The sequence below is a fragment of the Hyalella azteca genome, unplaced genomic scaffold (assembly GCF_000764305.2).
Source record: "Hyalella azteca isolate HAZT.00-mixed unplaced genomic scaffold, Hazt_2.0.2 contig10333, whole genome shotgun sequence".
NCBI classification, from domain to species: Eukaryota; Metazoa; Arthropoda; class Malacostraca; order Amphipoda; family Hyalellidae; genus Hyalella; species Hyalella azteca.
Window position 1 is genome coordinate 78,364 of NW_025940377.1, and position 16,490 is coordinate 94,853.

General features: G+C 43.9%; 2 protein-coding genes across 2 annotated transcripts; one reads left to right on the forward strand and one right to left on the reverse strand.

Moving 5' to 3' along the window:
• The first annotated feature begins 1,130 nt into the window (after positions 1 to 1,130).
• Positions 1,131 to 10,642, forward strand: LOC125178505. The gene is made up of 8 exons (XM_047882395.1): positions 1,131 to 1,705; positions 2,207 to 2,308; positions 2,980 to 3,253; positions 3,875 to 3,970; positions 4,622 to 4,879; positions 6,488 to 6,637; positions 7,646 to 7,808; positions 8,396 to 10,642. The coding sequence occupies exons 1-8, from the start codon at positions 1,131 to 1,133 to the stop codon at positions 9,259 to 9,261; spliced, it is 2,484 nt and encodes an 827-aa protein (XP_047738351.1). The 3' UTR covers positions 9,262 to 10,642.
• A 616-nt stretch (positions 10,643 to 11,258) lies between these two features.
• On the reverse strand, positions 11,259 to 12,586 carry LOC108677789 (the record flags this gene model as incomplete). The annotated part of the gene is made up of 2 exons (XM_018166068.2): positions 11,259 to 12,071; positions 12,476 to 12,586. Coding segments are annotated over 2 exons (924 nt in total), but the record flags the coding sequence as incomplete, so codon positions are not given.
• Between the last annotated feature and the right edge of the window lie 3,904 nt (positions 12,587 to 16,490).

The following is a 16,490-nucleotide window of genomic DNA, read 5'->3' on the forward strand; positions in this document are numbered from 1 at the left end:
AAAGTTTCGACTTGGACACTGAAATTTACACTCTCTTTCCACATTTTTTTTAAGACGGAAGTAGCAAAATCCTGTCAATTACGTAATTTAACTAAATGAAATTGAATTATATTGAATTCAGAAAATTACTATTTATATTCGAATGGTTAAATTTAGATTTTGTTGTAACAATTTTGAGTAATGACAGTATTTGACACAGTCAAAAGACGCGTCAAATGCCACATCTGCTCCCTGCTCGCGCCGTACTAGAGAAAGTGTCAGTATTTTGGCAATGTTGCCCATTCATTTTTCTGAGTGAAGAATCATTGCCGGCGTTTCGCCGGCCGTGTAATAGCCACCGTCCGACGCTTGGTCATGCCAACGCTACCGTATATTATGTCTAATGGCATGTCCATGGTAATTGCTATTTACAAGTCTCTTCTTGTGGCCACGTTCATTTCTGTGTCTAATTATATTTTTATACCCATTCAAGTTTCATGTCCATTTCTATCGCATAACTATTTCGATGTCAAGTTCCATTTGTATGTCCATGTATATTTCTGTATCCATGTCTATTTATGTCGTGTATATTTCTTTTTCCATTCTATTTCTATGACCATTCTAGTTCTATGTCCATTCTATTTCTATGTCAATTTCTATTTCTTTGTCCATTTCTATTTTTATGTGCATTTCAATTTTTTGTCTTATATTTTTATGTCCATTACCACTGTATTTCTATTAATATTTCTAAGTCTATTTTTATTTCTACACCGATATCGATTTTCATTATTGTGTCTATTTCTGTATCCATGTCACAGTATACGTGACGGTTCTATAAATATGACTGAGATAGCCGGTGTGAGAAAGTAGCGAAGGGAAGTTGGGGCAGAGATGCTCAAACTAGCATCGTGAAGTAGAAGTAGTAGAAGGAAAATTGTTTTTTAATTATAATTAAGTATCAAAAGTGGAAAATTCCAGTATCAGAGTTTCAGCAAAGGCAATTTCTTCAAATCCTACGGGCTCGTGTTTCTTTCATCAGCAAATGACGCATCCCTCTATTGTTTCCTTTGCAGGCATCAGGAGTTGTTCCCTCAGCAGGCAAATGAGGCAAAGTTTCACTGCAGGCAAACTTTATTTTTAAGCGAGACAAAATGCCGAGCAGCGGCTGGCTGTCATCCATCCGAAGGAATCTTGGTAGTGACAACGCCACGACTGCTGACGTCGTTAAAATTCAAAACGTTGGTGGGGATGGTAGCAACGTAAATTTCAAAGTCTGTAACGTTAACAACGTCTCAAATGACTTACATAATTCGCACAATAAACGTTACGTCGACTCGAACATTCGCCCTGACGGCAAAAAGGACATCCCCAACGATGTTTGCCGTGTCTACAAAAGAGGCAACGATGTCCGCACGGACGATCGGGACCTTATCGGCCGGAGAACGTCCCCGCTGGACGGCAGTCACGATGAGGTGACGACAACCGCCCCCGCCGACCGTAGGGTCAATCATGTGACGGGGGCGGTAATGAACCAGCGCGATAAACTCCGGCGGGAGGGAGAAAACTCGAGAATTCCCTCCGCTTTGTGGGTTCAGCCTCCTGCTGGGTCAAGGGGCCAGCCTCCCGCTGGGTCAGGGGGCCAGTCTCCCGCTGGGTCAGGGGGCCAGCCTGCCGCTGGGTCAAGGGGCCAGCCTCCCGCTGGGTCAAGGGGCCAGCCTCCTGCTGGGTCAGGAGGCCAGTCTTCAGCTGGGCCGAGGGACCTCCTTCCTGTGGGCCCGGCAAGCCAGCTTATTGCGGTGCAGGCAAACCAGTTTTTTACTGAGCCAGTGGATCCGCTAACTGCCGGAGACAATGAGAATCTACCAGCAGAAACTGCTGGGTCATCGGGACAACTAATCGAAACAATGGCTGGGAAATCACCTGCTGGAACTAGGAATACTCCACAATACGTGGATACGGATAAAACAATGAAATGCTGTCCAAAAGAAACGAAAGCTACTCCCAATAATGTGGTAATGTCGTACATTTACGTACTTTGAATATATATTGAAAGGATTCACCTAGTTACCATGGAATACTCTCATTATTCAATCAGGATTTCCTTCCTAGGAATAGAAACTTACGACAGGCGCAGTAGTTTCGTCTTGGAATTTGTGATAAACCAGTATTGTTTGATGCCTTTTTTGATCAGTTTTCATTGTGTGTGAACGCCTGACTTTTGTTTCAGTCCACAGTTCCAGGATCTGCGAGACCACACATCGTGGGAGGCTACGTCTCAAGACCTCCCCATGCAAGTGTGGGGAACGGTGCCTCCTCCCAAGTCTCTTCTGTACGGCGCCTCACATCAGGACATGAGATAAAAACACGTCTCAATTCGGCCCCGAATCTTCGAACGTCTGACTCTAGACCACCCAATTCTGCCTTCAATCGTGGCAATTTACTTATGAATCCACACACTTTTGCCCTGAATCCATCAAATTTTTCATTGATTCAATCAAAACCTGCTTTTAATCCACATGTTTCTACCTCGATCGGTTGCAATTTAGAGTCAAGTCCAGGAATTCTTGACCGTCAGGAACACGTTGGCCTCACCCCTCTGGACGCCACCAGCCGAAGTCATTCCATAAGAGTTCTTTCAGCCGGCAACCTCAGGACGATTGCTGACTCCGACCTGCGCATATACTCTCGGTCTGACGATGACCTTTGTTCAAGCGACGGTCATGCCTACCGTCCCCACGTTATTTCATCGCGTCATCACAGGGTTCCATTCATGAATGACAATTCCTATGACCGTACCAGCTACGTTCCTTTTATCGGTTCTACCATCAATGGTCCATCGCGGAGAGCCAACACACGAAGTGTAAACCGTTCGACAAAAGACCAAGTTGAAATTGTACCACATCAATACGCTACAAGACAGGAACAGTCGGATTCTGAAAGGTACAAACAGGACCAAACGAGTGCCGAAATATACAGACATGATCGCACTGGTGCCGATAGGAACAGACCAGAACAGACGGGAACCGATAGACACAGACCGGAGCTGCTGGAAGACGATAGGTCCAAACTTTACCAGGAAGACCCCGCTTTGTCTCCTGAAGGTGAATTAGGAGAAACTCGTTCCACATCCACTTCTCCCTCACCTTCAATATTTCAGAGGCCAGCGATCCTGCCTCTGTACACACAAGTTGCTCGACCCTCCCCAGCTGCCAGCGGGGCTCTCACCCCCATGTTCGAGAACGACCCCAAGCGAGTGCGTTTCGTCGAACCCAGGGTAAGTACACGAGAGTTGGTTATAAAGATATACACGTTTTTTGACGAAATTGTAGAAGTCTTATCCCCATGATTGCAAAGGGGAAGGATATTAATGTCCTCGTGACTACAGATTGGATGGTGGATCAAAATACCCCAGGAATACATACAGGTCCAACATTCACTTATGCTTTTTTTTCCTTTTCCGTATTTTTTTTCTTGGTTGTGTCTGAGTTACAATTAAGTTATTCCCAATCTAAGACGTAGGGTTCAACCTAAAAATATCAGGCTGGTAAATGGATTAATAAAAACACAGATGCCCGGTCCGTGTTAAGGTCCATGATATTCAGGACAGTTTGAATAGTTTTGAATTAGAATTTAAGGATTACATATTGGTTATAATTTTGTCTCAACTTTTTAAGAGGAAGAAAGGGTGGGCTCAGCGATCATTATCCTGGTTTGAGTAGATAAAACTCAAGAATGTCTAACTAAAATAAAAACGTCTCCTAACCGAGCGGGTGATTCGGTCAGTGACCTAGAAGGAAGCAAGTAAGCTGATTAATATAATTAATCTATCATTATCTAACTAGCTAGTTAGTTTTAGTAATAGTGTTATTAATGGTATTGCCCCCCCTCGCACCAGATGAGTGCCCCCCACGGTCCCAGGCCCTGCAGCGCCAGCTCCCAGTACTCCGACGTCGTGAAGAACTCAGCTCGATACCATTACCCATCGTCGCAGGTAATCTCCTACCCTCCCTCGTATGTAACCCTCTACCCTCCCTCGTATGTAACCCTCTACCCTCCCTCGCAGGTAACCCTCTACCCTCCCTCGCAGGTAACCCTCTACCCATCCTCGCAGGTAACCCTCTACCCTCCCTCGCAACAGGTAACCCTATACCCTCCCTCACAGGTAACCCTCTACCCTCCCTCGCAGGTAACCCTTTACCCTCCCTCGTTGGTAACCCTCTACCATCCTCGCAGGTAATCCTCTACCCTCCCTCGCAGGTAACCCTCTACCCTCCCTCGCAGGTAACCCTCTCCCTCCCTCGCAGGTAACCCTCTACCTATTCTCTCAGGTAACCCTCCACCATCCTCGCAGGTAATCCTCTACCCACCCTCGCAGGTAACCCTCTACCCTCCCTAGCAGGAAACCCTCTACCCTCCCTCGCAGGTAACCCTCTACCCTTCCCAGCAGGTTAACCCTCTACCCTCCCCAGCAGGTAACCCTCTACCCTCCCCAGCAGGTAACCCTCTACCCTCCCTCGCAGGTAACCCTCTACCCTCCCTCGCAAGTAACCCTCTACCCTCCCTCGCAAGTAACCCTCTACCCTCCCTCGCAGGTAACCCTCTACCCAATGTAGAGGGTAATCCACCTTTTCTCTCTACCCAGACGCTGCTGGAGACGATGAGTCATCATGATCCACGATCCTGTCACTGTCCCTGCCATTTCCTGCCGTCCGTCGGCCGCCGCTCGGTGGCCGTGCAAGCATGGCCGCGGTACTTCAACGGCCGTCAGATGGCCGGCCGTACGCCCGCGCTACGGCCGCGGCACTCGAGGCTGTTCTTCTGGCCCACCCTGCGGGAGCTGCGCTGCCTTACCCCTGCCGCCGCGGCGTCCGCCGTGCTACTGCGGGTGCTGCTCTCACAGGTCCGTTTTGTGACGGGAGGGGGGGGGGAGATCTCACTGAATTGGGTAAATAGCTAGAGGTCAGCATAGCCCAAGTCCACAGTGCGATTCATATACCTTCCCGAGCGTAACGCAGCCGGGCATCTTCACGGCTTTTGACACAAAGCGCCCACCACAACAGCGCCGTTCAGTCACAGGCCGGGGCGCATACAGGCCGGAGCACAACTGACCGGAGCGCAACAGGCCCTATAGACCGCAACAGCTACTCCTAACCTAACCTAACCTAGCCTGCGCCGCCTGTTGCGGTAGGGCTTGTTGCGCTCCGGCCAGTTGCGCTGCGGCGCTGTGAAGCCGTGGTTGTGTTGTGCAAAGCGGATTTACTGTTAGCCGGAGTTACCCACAGCTCATTGATCTGAGGCTATATGTAGATATTGCATGCTGATGGTTGGCGTTGGGCCCAAGGCCTGTTTACGAGTGAATTTTGTTACCCACGGCTGCGTTCCCACTGAATTTTGGGAGAACCCAATACTACCTAAGAAAATTTTGGGGATAAATCTTTAGGAAAACCTAGTACTTCAAAACAAAAATTTGAAGCCGTTGGTTTTAGAACGGTAATTAGAATTCTAGGCTATAGATTTATTTTTCGTTTGATGTAAAACTCTAAACGCGCGAGATTTATGTAAGATGAAATTGATAGGTTTTCCTCTAAATATGACCAGCTCTTGAAGTTTTTTCTGCGAACTTTTAACAACATAAAAACAATGTTATTTATGTTACAGATTCGTGTTAGCATTATAATCTTTGTTTATTTTATTGAAGCCATAATTCTTTCGACAAGTAAAGTTGAAGAGAGCTTAGTAACGACTAGCAACAAATGTTGACAATTATTTTATTAAAGTGTTCAACAAATGTTCATAGTTATTATATTAATTATAGTAACGTAGTTACCAACGCAGCTACTTGCGCATGGAAGTTAACACGACCTTCAAAGCTAAGAAATTTAGACCTCAGGTCGTGCTATTTAGATTATCGTTTATTTGACCATCATATGCATCATGTTCCGTTAACCAAATTATTTATAGGCATGTTGAAGAGTTTTACTCACAAAGTTCCATTTAATACAATGGGAATCTTGAAAATTGTTGCTTTTTTCCAAGACTTTTATTTTAACATGAAGTCCAGCGTAGCAACCATGGTTTTCTCCAAAATATGTTCTCGTTTACATATTATGAAGCATAAGAACCGTAGAGTTATTATACAGATTTTATTAATTTTTATTCATGAGTGAGCGGGGTCCCGCTGGTCGATCACTCGGTTACTTACCTAGACTTTCAGACATGAATTATTATTATTCAGTTTTTTTACCAGAGAATTCCTTCTGAAGCCAAAGTCGTACAACAGTTTTGTTTGCATGCGTTACTCTTGTTGCAGCGTTTGTTTGCTTCTTTTCTCCGTTGACGCTAAGTGAAGCTGTATTGCCTTAGCGTTATAACACCTCCCCCGTGACAGCTTATGGTGGTGGTTGTGGAGGTGGTGGTGATGAGTGTTGTGATAACACCCCCCCCCCGTGACAGGTTAGGGTGGAGGTGGTGGTGATGAGTGCTGTGATAACACCCCCCCCCGTGACAGGTTGGGGTGGCGGTGGTGCTGGGGTTGTGGTGGTGGGGAGGGGCGTTGGTGTTCTCAGCACTGGAGGCCCCCCTGGAGGAGGGGGTCGTGGCGCGGGTGGCCAAGCTCAGGTCGCAGGTCGTCATCGAGCTCGCCACCGACCTCAGGAAGGTGAGCAGTACCTACCCTTACATTAATAATAACATCCTAACATTAATAATAACATTCTAACATTAATAATAACATACTAACATTAATAATAACATCCTAACATTAATAATAACATCCTAACATTAATAATAACATCGTCATCGAGCTCGCCACCGACCTCAGGAAGGTAATCAGCACCTACTCTCTGTTATTCCATTTCTTCCTTACATTAATGGATCTTTTATGACCATATTGATTGAATGGATCTTCAATAGCCTGATTATATTAATGTATGTTGTATTGATTAACCTGATTATTCTATATTCTATTAATGTATATTGTTCTAATGTATATTAATGTATATTCTATGAAGTTTAATGGCACTAACCTATGTTGATAGAATGCTAATCAAGTTAAGACACTATGCCTCAGTTTCTTATTCGTTATTTTAACGTTAAACATGAAACGTTATTTTGATCTTGAACGTGAAACATTACTCTGACGCAAAAGTGAAACGTTATTTTAACGCAAACTTGAAACCTTATTTTGACGCCAACGTGAAACTTTATTTTGGTCTTAAACGTGAAACGTTCTTTTATCTTAAACGTGAAACGTTCTTTTATCTTAAACGTGAAACGTTCTTTTGATCTTTTACGTTAAACGTTATTTTGATGTTGAACGTGAAACGCTATTTTGATCTTAGACGTGAAACGTTACTTTGACGCAAGCGTGAAATGTTGTTTGAACGCAAACGTTGAGCGTTATTTTGATACACAGATTGTTCTCCACGACCCTATCTGGCACTCAGTCACCGACCATTCATTCATAAAAATGAATGAGCCATAATGTCCAAATAGTGACACACTTTCTGCAACGCTACACTGATACTCCCATTTGTCAAACTAAACTGGGTCAGGATGACACAAGAATGGGCAAATAGTGCATCGATATTTGGACAAAGTGGCACTCATTTCTCTGATTGCTTTGCACATGTCTCATCTAAGCCACATATGGCATCCCGTGTGGCAGGTGGTGCCACAGGAAGCCACATGGCTCGCCAAGATTACTGAGTACGCCGAAAAGTTGGAGGCTGCCACATTAGACGCCACACGCGCCGGCTACGCCACACGCGCGCCACACTGGACCGTGTCCGGCGCCCTGCTCTACGCGGCATGCCTCACGTGCCTAATGGGTAATGCCACGTGCCTAATGGGTAATGCCACGTGCCTAATGGGTAATGTCACGTGCCTAATGGGTAATGCCACGTGCCTAATGGGTAATGCCACGTGCCTAATTGTTACCTTAAAGGGCAATGCCCATTAAGGCATTGGAGAAGTCCTTGGTTTGCAACCCCTACCTCCTTCCCTAATTATTTGGAATAAACTTTCTCCTCCTCCTTCGTTATTATTGTTAACGCTGTCCCGTATATGCTGTTAGCCATTAGGGTAAACTCTCCTCTTCCCCAAAGTCGATAGGTTAACTTCTCTTTTTCTAAATCATTGGTGTTGACTTCCTCCCCCCAGCTGTCCTTTTAGTTAACTCCCCTTCCAATGTCATCGACCTTCTCCGCCTTCATCCACTATAATTGGGATCAACTTTTTCCTCCTCCTCCTCCTCCTTTCACTGAGTGAGATCAAGATTAACCCCTTTAATGGGGTTAATATCAAGGGCTAACTCCTCCTCTGACACCATGGTTAACCCATTTAAGGATTAACTCGTTAAACTTATACGAAATCAAGGATTAGCAACAATGTTAATCCTCCCTGTCCTCCTCCACAGGTCCTAGCGGGGCTGTGGTGCGCAGCGACATGACGCGGCTGCTGTCGCTGCCCTACAGCCTGGTGGGGAGCAGCCTGCTGTTGTTGCTGTCCATCAGTGCTGCACATCTCCTACGGGAGCTCCTGGGCAGCCTTTGGCGCTGCAGGAGTCGAAAAATCCGTGACCGAAATCCTCCTTCAGTGCCTGTAGACGTGAGCCCAGCTCCCAAAGTCCCTCGTCAGGACAGAGTGCACGTCATCAAAGCTGTGGGCTTATCTAGGGTCCTCGCCCTTGATGACATGCTCGACGAGGGTGACGATGTTACTGGGTCCTGCCGCTCGCTTGACGATGTAACGTCAGCCGTAGACCAACGTATCGCAGACCCCTTATCCTGGAGACACGAGCCCAGAAGGGCTTTGCAGACCCCAACTTCCTCCAGCAGGAGTGGATATGTGCCAACAATAGCGTCCCGTGACCAAAAACACCCTAATTACAATGGGGTTCTAAACCCTAGCGTGGTTTTCGACCCCTCCTTAGACCCCAATTGGTTACCACGCGCCAGGGTCGGTGCTCCAACCCTGGTTTTTATAACCTTGCTGGTCGTACACTGCGGGTTGTGGGTAGCCCTCTTGTCGGTGGTGTTTGAGGTACCATACGCGTCCAGCATCCAGAGGGTGCTGAGCACCGTGCTGACGCTGGACGCTGGCAGCTGGCACGTCAATGACCTCCCTGACGTGTGGCTGTGCTGCTGTTTTCCGCTGTTCCTCGTCACGTCGCATGTGCTGACGATGGCCCTTCTGTTGTCGTGCTGGCCCTGCGTCAGCAACTTCTTCAGGTACACGGGCAAGGAACTCAGCGTCACTACGCCCGTTATGCTGCGCTCTTGAAAGGCGAATGATTTCAAGGAAAAGATTTCCTGGAATGACTTTGAATAAATCATTAAAAGGAACAAGTTTAGGGAAATTATTTTAAGGATATGATTCATATGATTTACTGCAGCTTACGTATAAGGCCAGTGACGCTGCGATGCTGCGGGTGCCAAATGTTATGGTGTGGGTGATGTTGTTTCGGAGTTTTCTACAAATGGCGCATACATGGCTAATGCCATAAACAGCCATGTGGCTCAACGTTCCGCGTGGCACAATGTGCGACAAAGCATGATGCCGTATGGCGTCATCGTGCCGCCATGATGACATGATCATCAAATTCATTACTCCTTCCTTTGCTGAGGAATCTCCTCCACTGGCCAAGTACGGCGCGTGCGGACATAATGTGATGACACGTGTCTCGTGTACACGTAGGCTGGGACGTTGCTGTATTGAAAGGTTCGACTGCTTAAAATAAAAAATATTGCAACGAAATATTTTTGGCTCTCCAATCAAGTGGAGTAACACTGTACACTCCACCTGAGCCTCATGAATAAGGCTCGAAGCGGTCCCTCGAGAATCGAAATGGTTCCCCAAGACATCAACGTTACATTGTCTCTATAACGTTTAATTAACATATGCATGAAGTCAGATGAGCAAATAAGTTATTCTGACAGTTGTTATTATCTGTGTCTAGGTTAGAATCGTTATCAATATTGTTCTGTAAGAAATAATTTGAAATTGAATGAAGCAATCTATTGTAAGTTTAACACAGGATATTACAAACCAATTTGAAAAATATTTACGCTTTATTTATATTGTGTAGCCAAGGTATGAAATGATAACTCTCGTACAAAAAGGGAATTGAAAATATTCTCTTTGTCTTTGAGCCAATAATGCAACTTATCAGGTAGATACTCAATTCCTAATAAATTACATGGAGTATGGATTTTTAAATAAGGATTTAAATATATACATTAACACTACGAGTGCCGTAAGATCTACCAAGGTTGCCAGATGTCGTAAAAACAGAGTAGCCCCGCTATTAAATTGCATCCTATTCAATATTTACCTATAAACTTGTAGGTTCTGGTGTAAAAATAAAAACAATTTTCCTTTTTTCTTAGTTTTTCGAATACATCAGCGAAGTAATGTCATAATCAATTTTTACCGGCCATCACAGTTGAAAAAAATATATCGCGGATTATGTCCGGACTCACCGGTGGATCGTTCAGCACCCAACATAATTTGCCTTAGCCAAGCATATCAGTGCAGTTCAATCTTTGTTTGTGAACCATTTTTCAATCTGTATTTTAAGGAACGTTTACAAATTATATGTTAGTAGCTATAAGTTGACACATCACTTGAGCCACCAGTCTTAATAGAAGTGTCGGCGTTGAAGACATAGGCCCATGGCCTGTTGCAGATTCTTGTACTTTTCGTGACTTGATTCACAAGGGATCCGGCCTTTGGAACCCGATCTTTCCATAACTGACGATTGATTGAGATAGCTGCTGGACTTATTGCCTAGTCCGTAAATTGCTAGGCATTTTGAGACCGAACATATGCTACTGCATAATGTCTGAACATATATTTTTCCATAGCTTTATCTAGTCTGTTCTTGAAGGTGTTCATACTCGGAGCGTCAACGATGTCATAAGTGATGCGGTCCCACATGTCAGTGACTCGAAGCGAGAAGAAATGTTGGCGCGTGGATGTATTACAGTGCAGTTTGTTTAGTTTATAGCCGTGGCCCCTGGTGTTGGTTCTTGTTCTTCTAGCCTTCTTTAAAAATATTTTCGTTCGTGACAAACCTTGGCTACAATTTAAAGTTCTTGCTCGCTCGTAACAGCTTCGTAGTTGTGGTAAACTAATCTTAAAAATCATTGTCCTGAGCACTATTATACGATTTTTATTGAGCAGTTGCGAGATGCTGAGAGCTGCCTCTCTTGACATATACAATATATTAAATAATATAAAAAGACTTGTAAATTGCTTAATACCATAAAATAAGAAGTTCAGGAAGTTGACATCCACTTGCCAGGCTCCAGTCCTCCTAATTCCACCCTGATTGGGGTGGGGATGTTAGGGTAGACTGGACTAGACATCGAGTAGACGTCGCTGCTGAGCTGGGCTCGAGGTAGAGAACTCACGGTAGAGTAGAAACTCGTAGATGGGGGTTTAAACATCCCCAGTGGGGAGTAGCAAGATGATGGCGCTAAAGCAGCGTAGGGGGAAAAAAACTTTCCGTTGCAAGTCCCACGATCAGGAGAGATACTTGATGTGAACTGCGGGTTGCCCCGACTGAGTTCATCAGAACCCTGGTGGGCCTGAGTATAACCAAGATGGGGTAAGTCAAGAGAAGCGGTGTACCCCTCTCTGGTTACGGGGCTTTGAACGGTGCCAGTCTTTGCTAGATTAACGCCGTCCGACAATGTCGTCTGCCAAGTCGGTTTCTTTGGTACTAAATTCTCTACGGACAAAGAAGAAAGTGTTTTACCAGGAGCTGATATGCCCTGGGTATCGTTATCTTTGCTGGACACCTGCCCAAGGCGGGAATCAATTCTGCAGGTCTCCGCTATTTGGTTAGCAGCGTTGGGCGTCTGCACCAGCTGAGTATCAGTGACGTGACTCCCTGACACGGAACAAGGATCTTTCAGAAGGAACTTGTAGGGTTCCTGTGGAGCCCCACGAAGAGGTCCTGAGGACAGGGAAGGCAGCCCCAAGGAGGGGAGGAAGTTTCGCTTCCCGAAGACGGGGAGGAAAGGTTCAGGCTCCTTTTCTTTGTCTCTCTTGTCTTTTGTGCGGCGGTTTTGGTACCAAACCTTCACCTGAAGAAGCAAGTTTATGAAATTAGCTTTAGGGCAAGAAAATAAATATGAACATCCGCCTTATATCATCCAACAATTACGTTTGTCGTGACCTACAAGCGGCGCCAATTTTTGTTACTATACACATTGTAAATCAAAAGCTATATTAGTTACCGCAGCTCGCGCGTGACTTGTTCAAGCAAATAATTATTCCCCTCAACATTAACAACATGCAATAACTCACTCCATTGGGGCTCATTTGAACCCTGACTCGCCCTCCCCCATTACCAATCCCGCGCACCTCGACCATCACGCGCACCATCCTCACCCTCACCCACTACCCCCACCACCCACATCCACTACCCCCACCCACACCAACCCACTACCTCCACCCACACCACCCACTAACCCTCCCTCCCCACCACCTGGGTCTCAGACAGCCCCAGCTGCCTGGCGAGCTGGGCCCTCTCGCGCCCCACGAGGTAGGCGTTCCTCCTGAAGGCGGCGTCGAGGAGCGTCAGTTGGCGGCTGCTGAAGGTGGTGCGGGCGCGCTTAGGCCGGTCCAGGTCCAGGCCCTTGGGGAACACCAGCTGCCGCACCTGCCCCTGGCTGTCTGCAACCAGTTTTTCAATTATTAATTATTCAATTATTATACGATAAGTTGACTAATAACGTGGTCCTGGCTGTCTGCAACAAGTTATTCAATTATCAGTTATTCAATTATTATGCGGGAAATTAACTATAACGTGGTACTGGGTGTCATGCTACGCGGTTATTTTATACATTATCCAATTATTACGCAATTAGTTAAACTAGTAGTCTATCCATATGAGGGTCTGTTATTTAATTATTAAGAATCCTGTTAGTATTGGACAAATGTAACTAATAACCTGTCCCTGTCTGTCCGCAGACAGTTATTCAATTGTCAATTATTCATTAATTTTATTTTCAATTAATCCAGCTAACATAACGGTCACGCGTTAATTATTGACCGATTAATGTAATATACGTTGACGTCACGCGATTGATAATTAACATGAATATGATTATTACTCTATCATCATGACGATCTTTCTTATCAATGATGCTGGCTCTATCATTGCGTGATTTATTATCTGGATTTAGTGATTGATTTTTATTTAAATTCAGTTATTTAAAACGAGATTTATTATATATATATATGTGTGTGTATGTGTACTAGAGCGCCTTGTAATGTCGTATGGAATACAAATTTAATACAATGAAATGACTTAAAAATACAGCTTATTATAAAGCCTATTTATCTAAGTTACGTTGAAATACACGTAAGCTAAATATATGTGCCTTTCTCTTATATTCATTTGGTAGTTTCTTAAAGCATCGTGAAATCTAGTGTTCAATGTCAGCAATAAATAAATAGATATATTTATTTATTATGAATATTGTTGAAGTTTTAAATTAGAGTCGATAATTTCACCAATTTTAACGACTTGTAACCCGTTATATAGAGCTTTTAAGCTGTTCATGTGTACTTATGTGTAAAACTTAGTAGGAATGTTATTTGTAATGTAGATGTAATTTCTATGTACTTTTAGAATCGACTATCCAGCTATTAGCTTAATATACTGTATCTTTATGTGTAATTCAGCTATATCGAGCATTTTTTGGCCCGTTTTTCTTCATTATCTAAAGAATAATTGCCAATAGAATCTAAAGTTTCAACTAGAAACTAGAGTCTAGATGCATAGAGACTAAAAGCCTGAAAGCTTTGAAAATAAATCATAATTACAGTCAACTTTACTTTCATTCTGTTAGTTCCACCGTTATTTTTACCCGTGCACTTACACAAATGAATGCGTTAGATTGTCCAAAATTTAATCACTTTCTTACTCACGGCACGAGCAGAGAGCAAAATTGAGATCTGAAACGCCTTTTTTTCCGGGCGAAACTGTGTCAGGATGACCCAAAAAGCGCATCGATAATTGGACAAATTCTGGCTAATTTTTCTTCTGAGTGCAATACCAAGATTACATCTACACCAGGGGCCATACTTTCAACACTCGCTAAGTGAACGTAAGTACTTACGCTCTATTTTCTTGTCTATGATTGGTGGATTTTGCTTGAAAGGCCGTCAATGATTGGCTGATGAACTTACGATCTCTTAACTTTTTTTGAAAGTATAGTGAACGTAAGTACTTACGCTTTATTTTCTTGTCTATGATTGGTGGATTTTGCTTGAAAGGCCGTCAATGATTGGCTGATGAACTTACGATCTCTTAACTTTTTTTGAAAGTATAGGCCCAGGATGCAAGTGAGTCTACTGGACCCACTTCGTCACGTGTCATAAACGATCGTGCTAATGCACTGATGGCTTTTGGTGCAGCCCACGGCCGCGCTATAATTTTCCTTGCGAATTTTAACATAAGTTATTATATAAATTTATAAACTAATAAATATTGCTATTCACTATTAATTATTTATATTAAATTAACATTTTAAACATAAATATCGTGGTGGAACTCGTTATTATTTCATCATTCAATTAATGACGTTCAAGATGATGAAGTAAAATAGTGATGATGGGTTCATTCTCGTCAACTTATATTTGATAATCAAATATAAATATTTTGTGTCACTCAACGTACGGACAAAATTAAAGAGATATTCTTGAATAAATTACACTTCGAATGAAGAACCAATTAACCCATCAGATATCTTACGTTGAACTTACGTTGATCAGGCGTTGTTTTAATGAAATCAACTCCTATCAATGTTAATTTAAATGAAATCAACTTGTAATCAACCTTCTTCCAACGAAATCAATTCGCAATCAACGTTGTTCCAACGAAATCAACTCTCATCAACGTTGTTCCAACGAAATCAACTCGCAATCAACATTTTCCAACTAAATTAACTCGTAATCAACGTTATTTTAACGAAATCAACTCGCAATCAACATTTTTCAACTAAATTAACTTGTAATCAACATTATTTTAACAAAATCAACTCGTAATCAACATTTTTCAACGAAATCAACTCTCATCAACGTTGTTCCAACAAAATCAACTCGCAATCAACATTTTTCAACTAAATTAGCTTGTAATCAACGTTATTTTAACAAAATCAACTCGCAATCAACATTTTTCAACGAAATCAACTCGTTATCAACGTTGTTTCAACGTCATTTGCCTGAAGGAAAACTGCCCTCGGCCGCCCACTGTGCGCGCGCCACCAAAATTCACTGAACGGCCTGACAAGCAACAATTTCAACGCCTCACCCCAGCCATGCAACCCCTACACCCAACCTCATCCCCCAGACCTTGTTCACCCCGAGGCCCAGCTGTTGTCATCCCATTGTTTCCTCCCTGAAGGGTACAATACTCTCCTTGGAGGGTACAATGGCCCAACACCAAGGGCCCGCCCTCCAAACCTACCCTCTTTGAAGGAGGTTAAGTAGCCTCGTGCGTTAACAATGCCTTGCTGCCTAATTTGTATCTCATTGAACTCACGCAGATCAAAGGCAAAATTAAATAAAATCGACGCAATTTTTGCAAATTTTCGAAATTCAATAGTCTGTTCCTTCCTATAATAATAGATTTAAAGAATAGATAAGAATAAACATAACAACTATAAACTTCGTTTGATAATTAATTATTTTCAATTTATGATTTCACACAATTACTCACTCACAGCCAACAAAAAATATAGATTTCCAACAAATTCAAACGAATATACCTTTATTTGCGTATAGTTACTGAACACCCGATTTCGTATATTGGACCTGCACATCCAGCAGTAGTTATGAATAACCTTCCTGAGTTATAACAAATCATTCTTTATGAATAACAAATCATCCCTGATTATCAGAACCAAAAGTACAGAAAGAATTTCTTACTTTTAGTTGGCGCATAAATTATATCAAAATACAACTTAGTTTATTAAAGCAAAATCTTGCCTGCGACTTCACTAAAATTGCGGACGACGCGGCAATTTGTCGGAATTATAGGACCTCCCTTCCAAACTACCCTATTGAAAAACATGGCAGGATTATGGTAGGTTTTTTGGTGGCCAGCGATGGCCGCCTCATGGCGCCCTCCGTGTAATTGGCCAGCTTTTGAACAGGAACAAAAAATGTCACAAGCCACAATTGTGTTTAGAACGACACACACCAGCCACACTGAGTGGCGTGGGCTCTGTTGTGTGGCTGGGGTAGATGTGGCGAGCACTGCAGGGTGCTGTGCTGTGGTGCTGTGGTGCTGTGCTGTGGTGCTGTGCTGTGGTGCTGTGCTGTGGGGCTGGGCTGCGGTGCTGTGCTGTGGGGCTGTGCTGTGCTGTGGTGCTGTGCTTTGGTGCTGTGCATGCTGTGCTGTGGTGCGGTGCTGTGCTGTGCTGCTGTGCATGCTGTGTTCTGGTGCTGTGCTGTGCTGCTGTGCATGCTGTGTTGTGGTGCGGTGCTGTGCT

Coding starts and splice junctions, on each gene's coding strand:
- LOC125178505 (XM_047882395.1), top strand. CDS start 1,131: ATGCCGAGCAGCGGCTGGCTGTCATCCATCCGAAGGAATCTTGGTAGT. Junction 3,971..4,621: donor ACCATTACCCATCGTCGCAG/GTAATCTCCTAC, acceptor CTCTCTACCCAG/ACGCTGCTGGAGACGATGAG. Junction 4,880..6,487: donor TGCGGGTGCTGCTCTCACAG/GTCCGTTTTGTG, acceptor CCCCCGTGACAG/GTTGGGGTGGCGGTGGTGCT.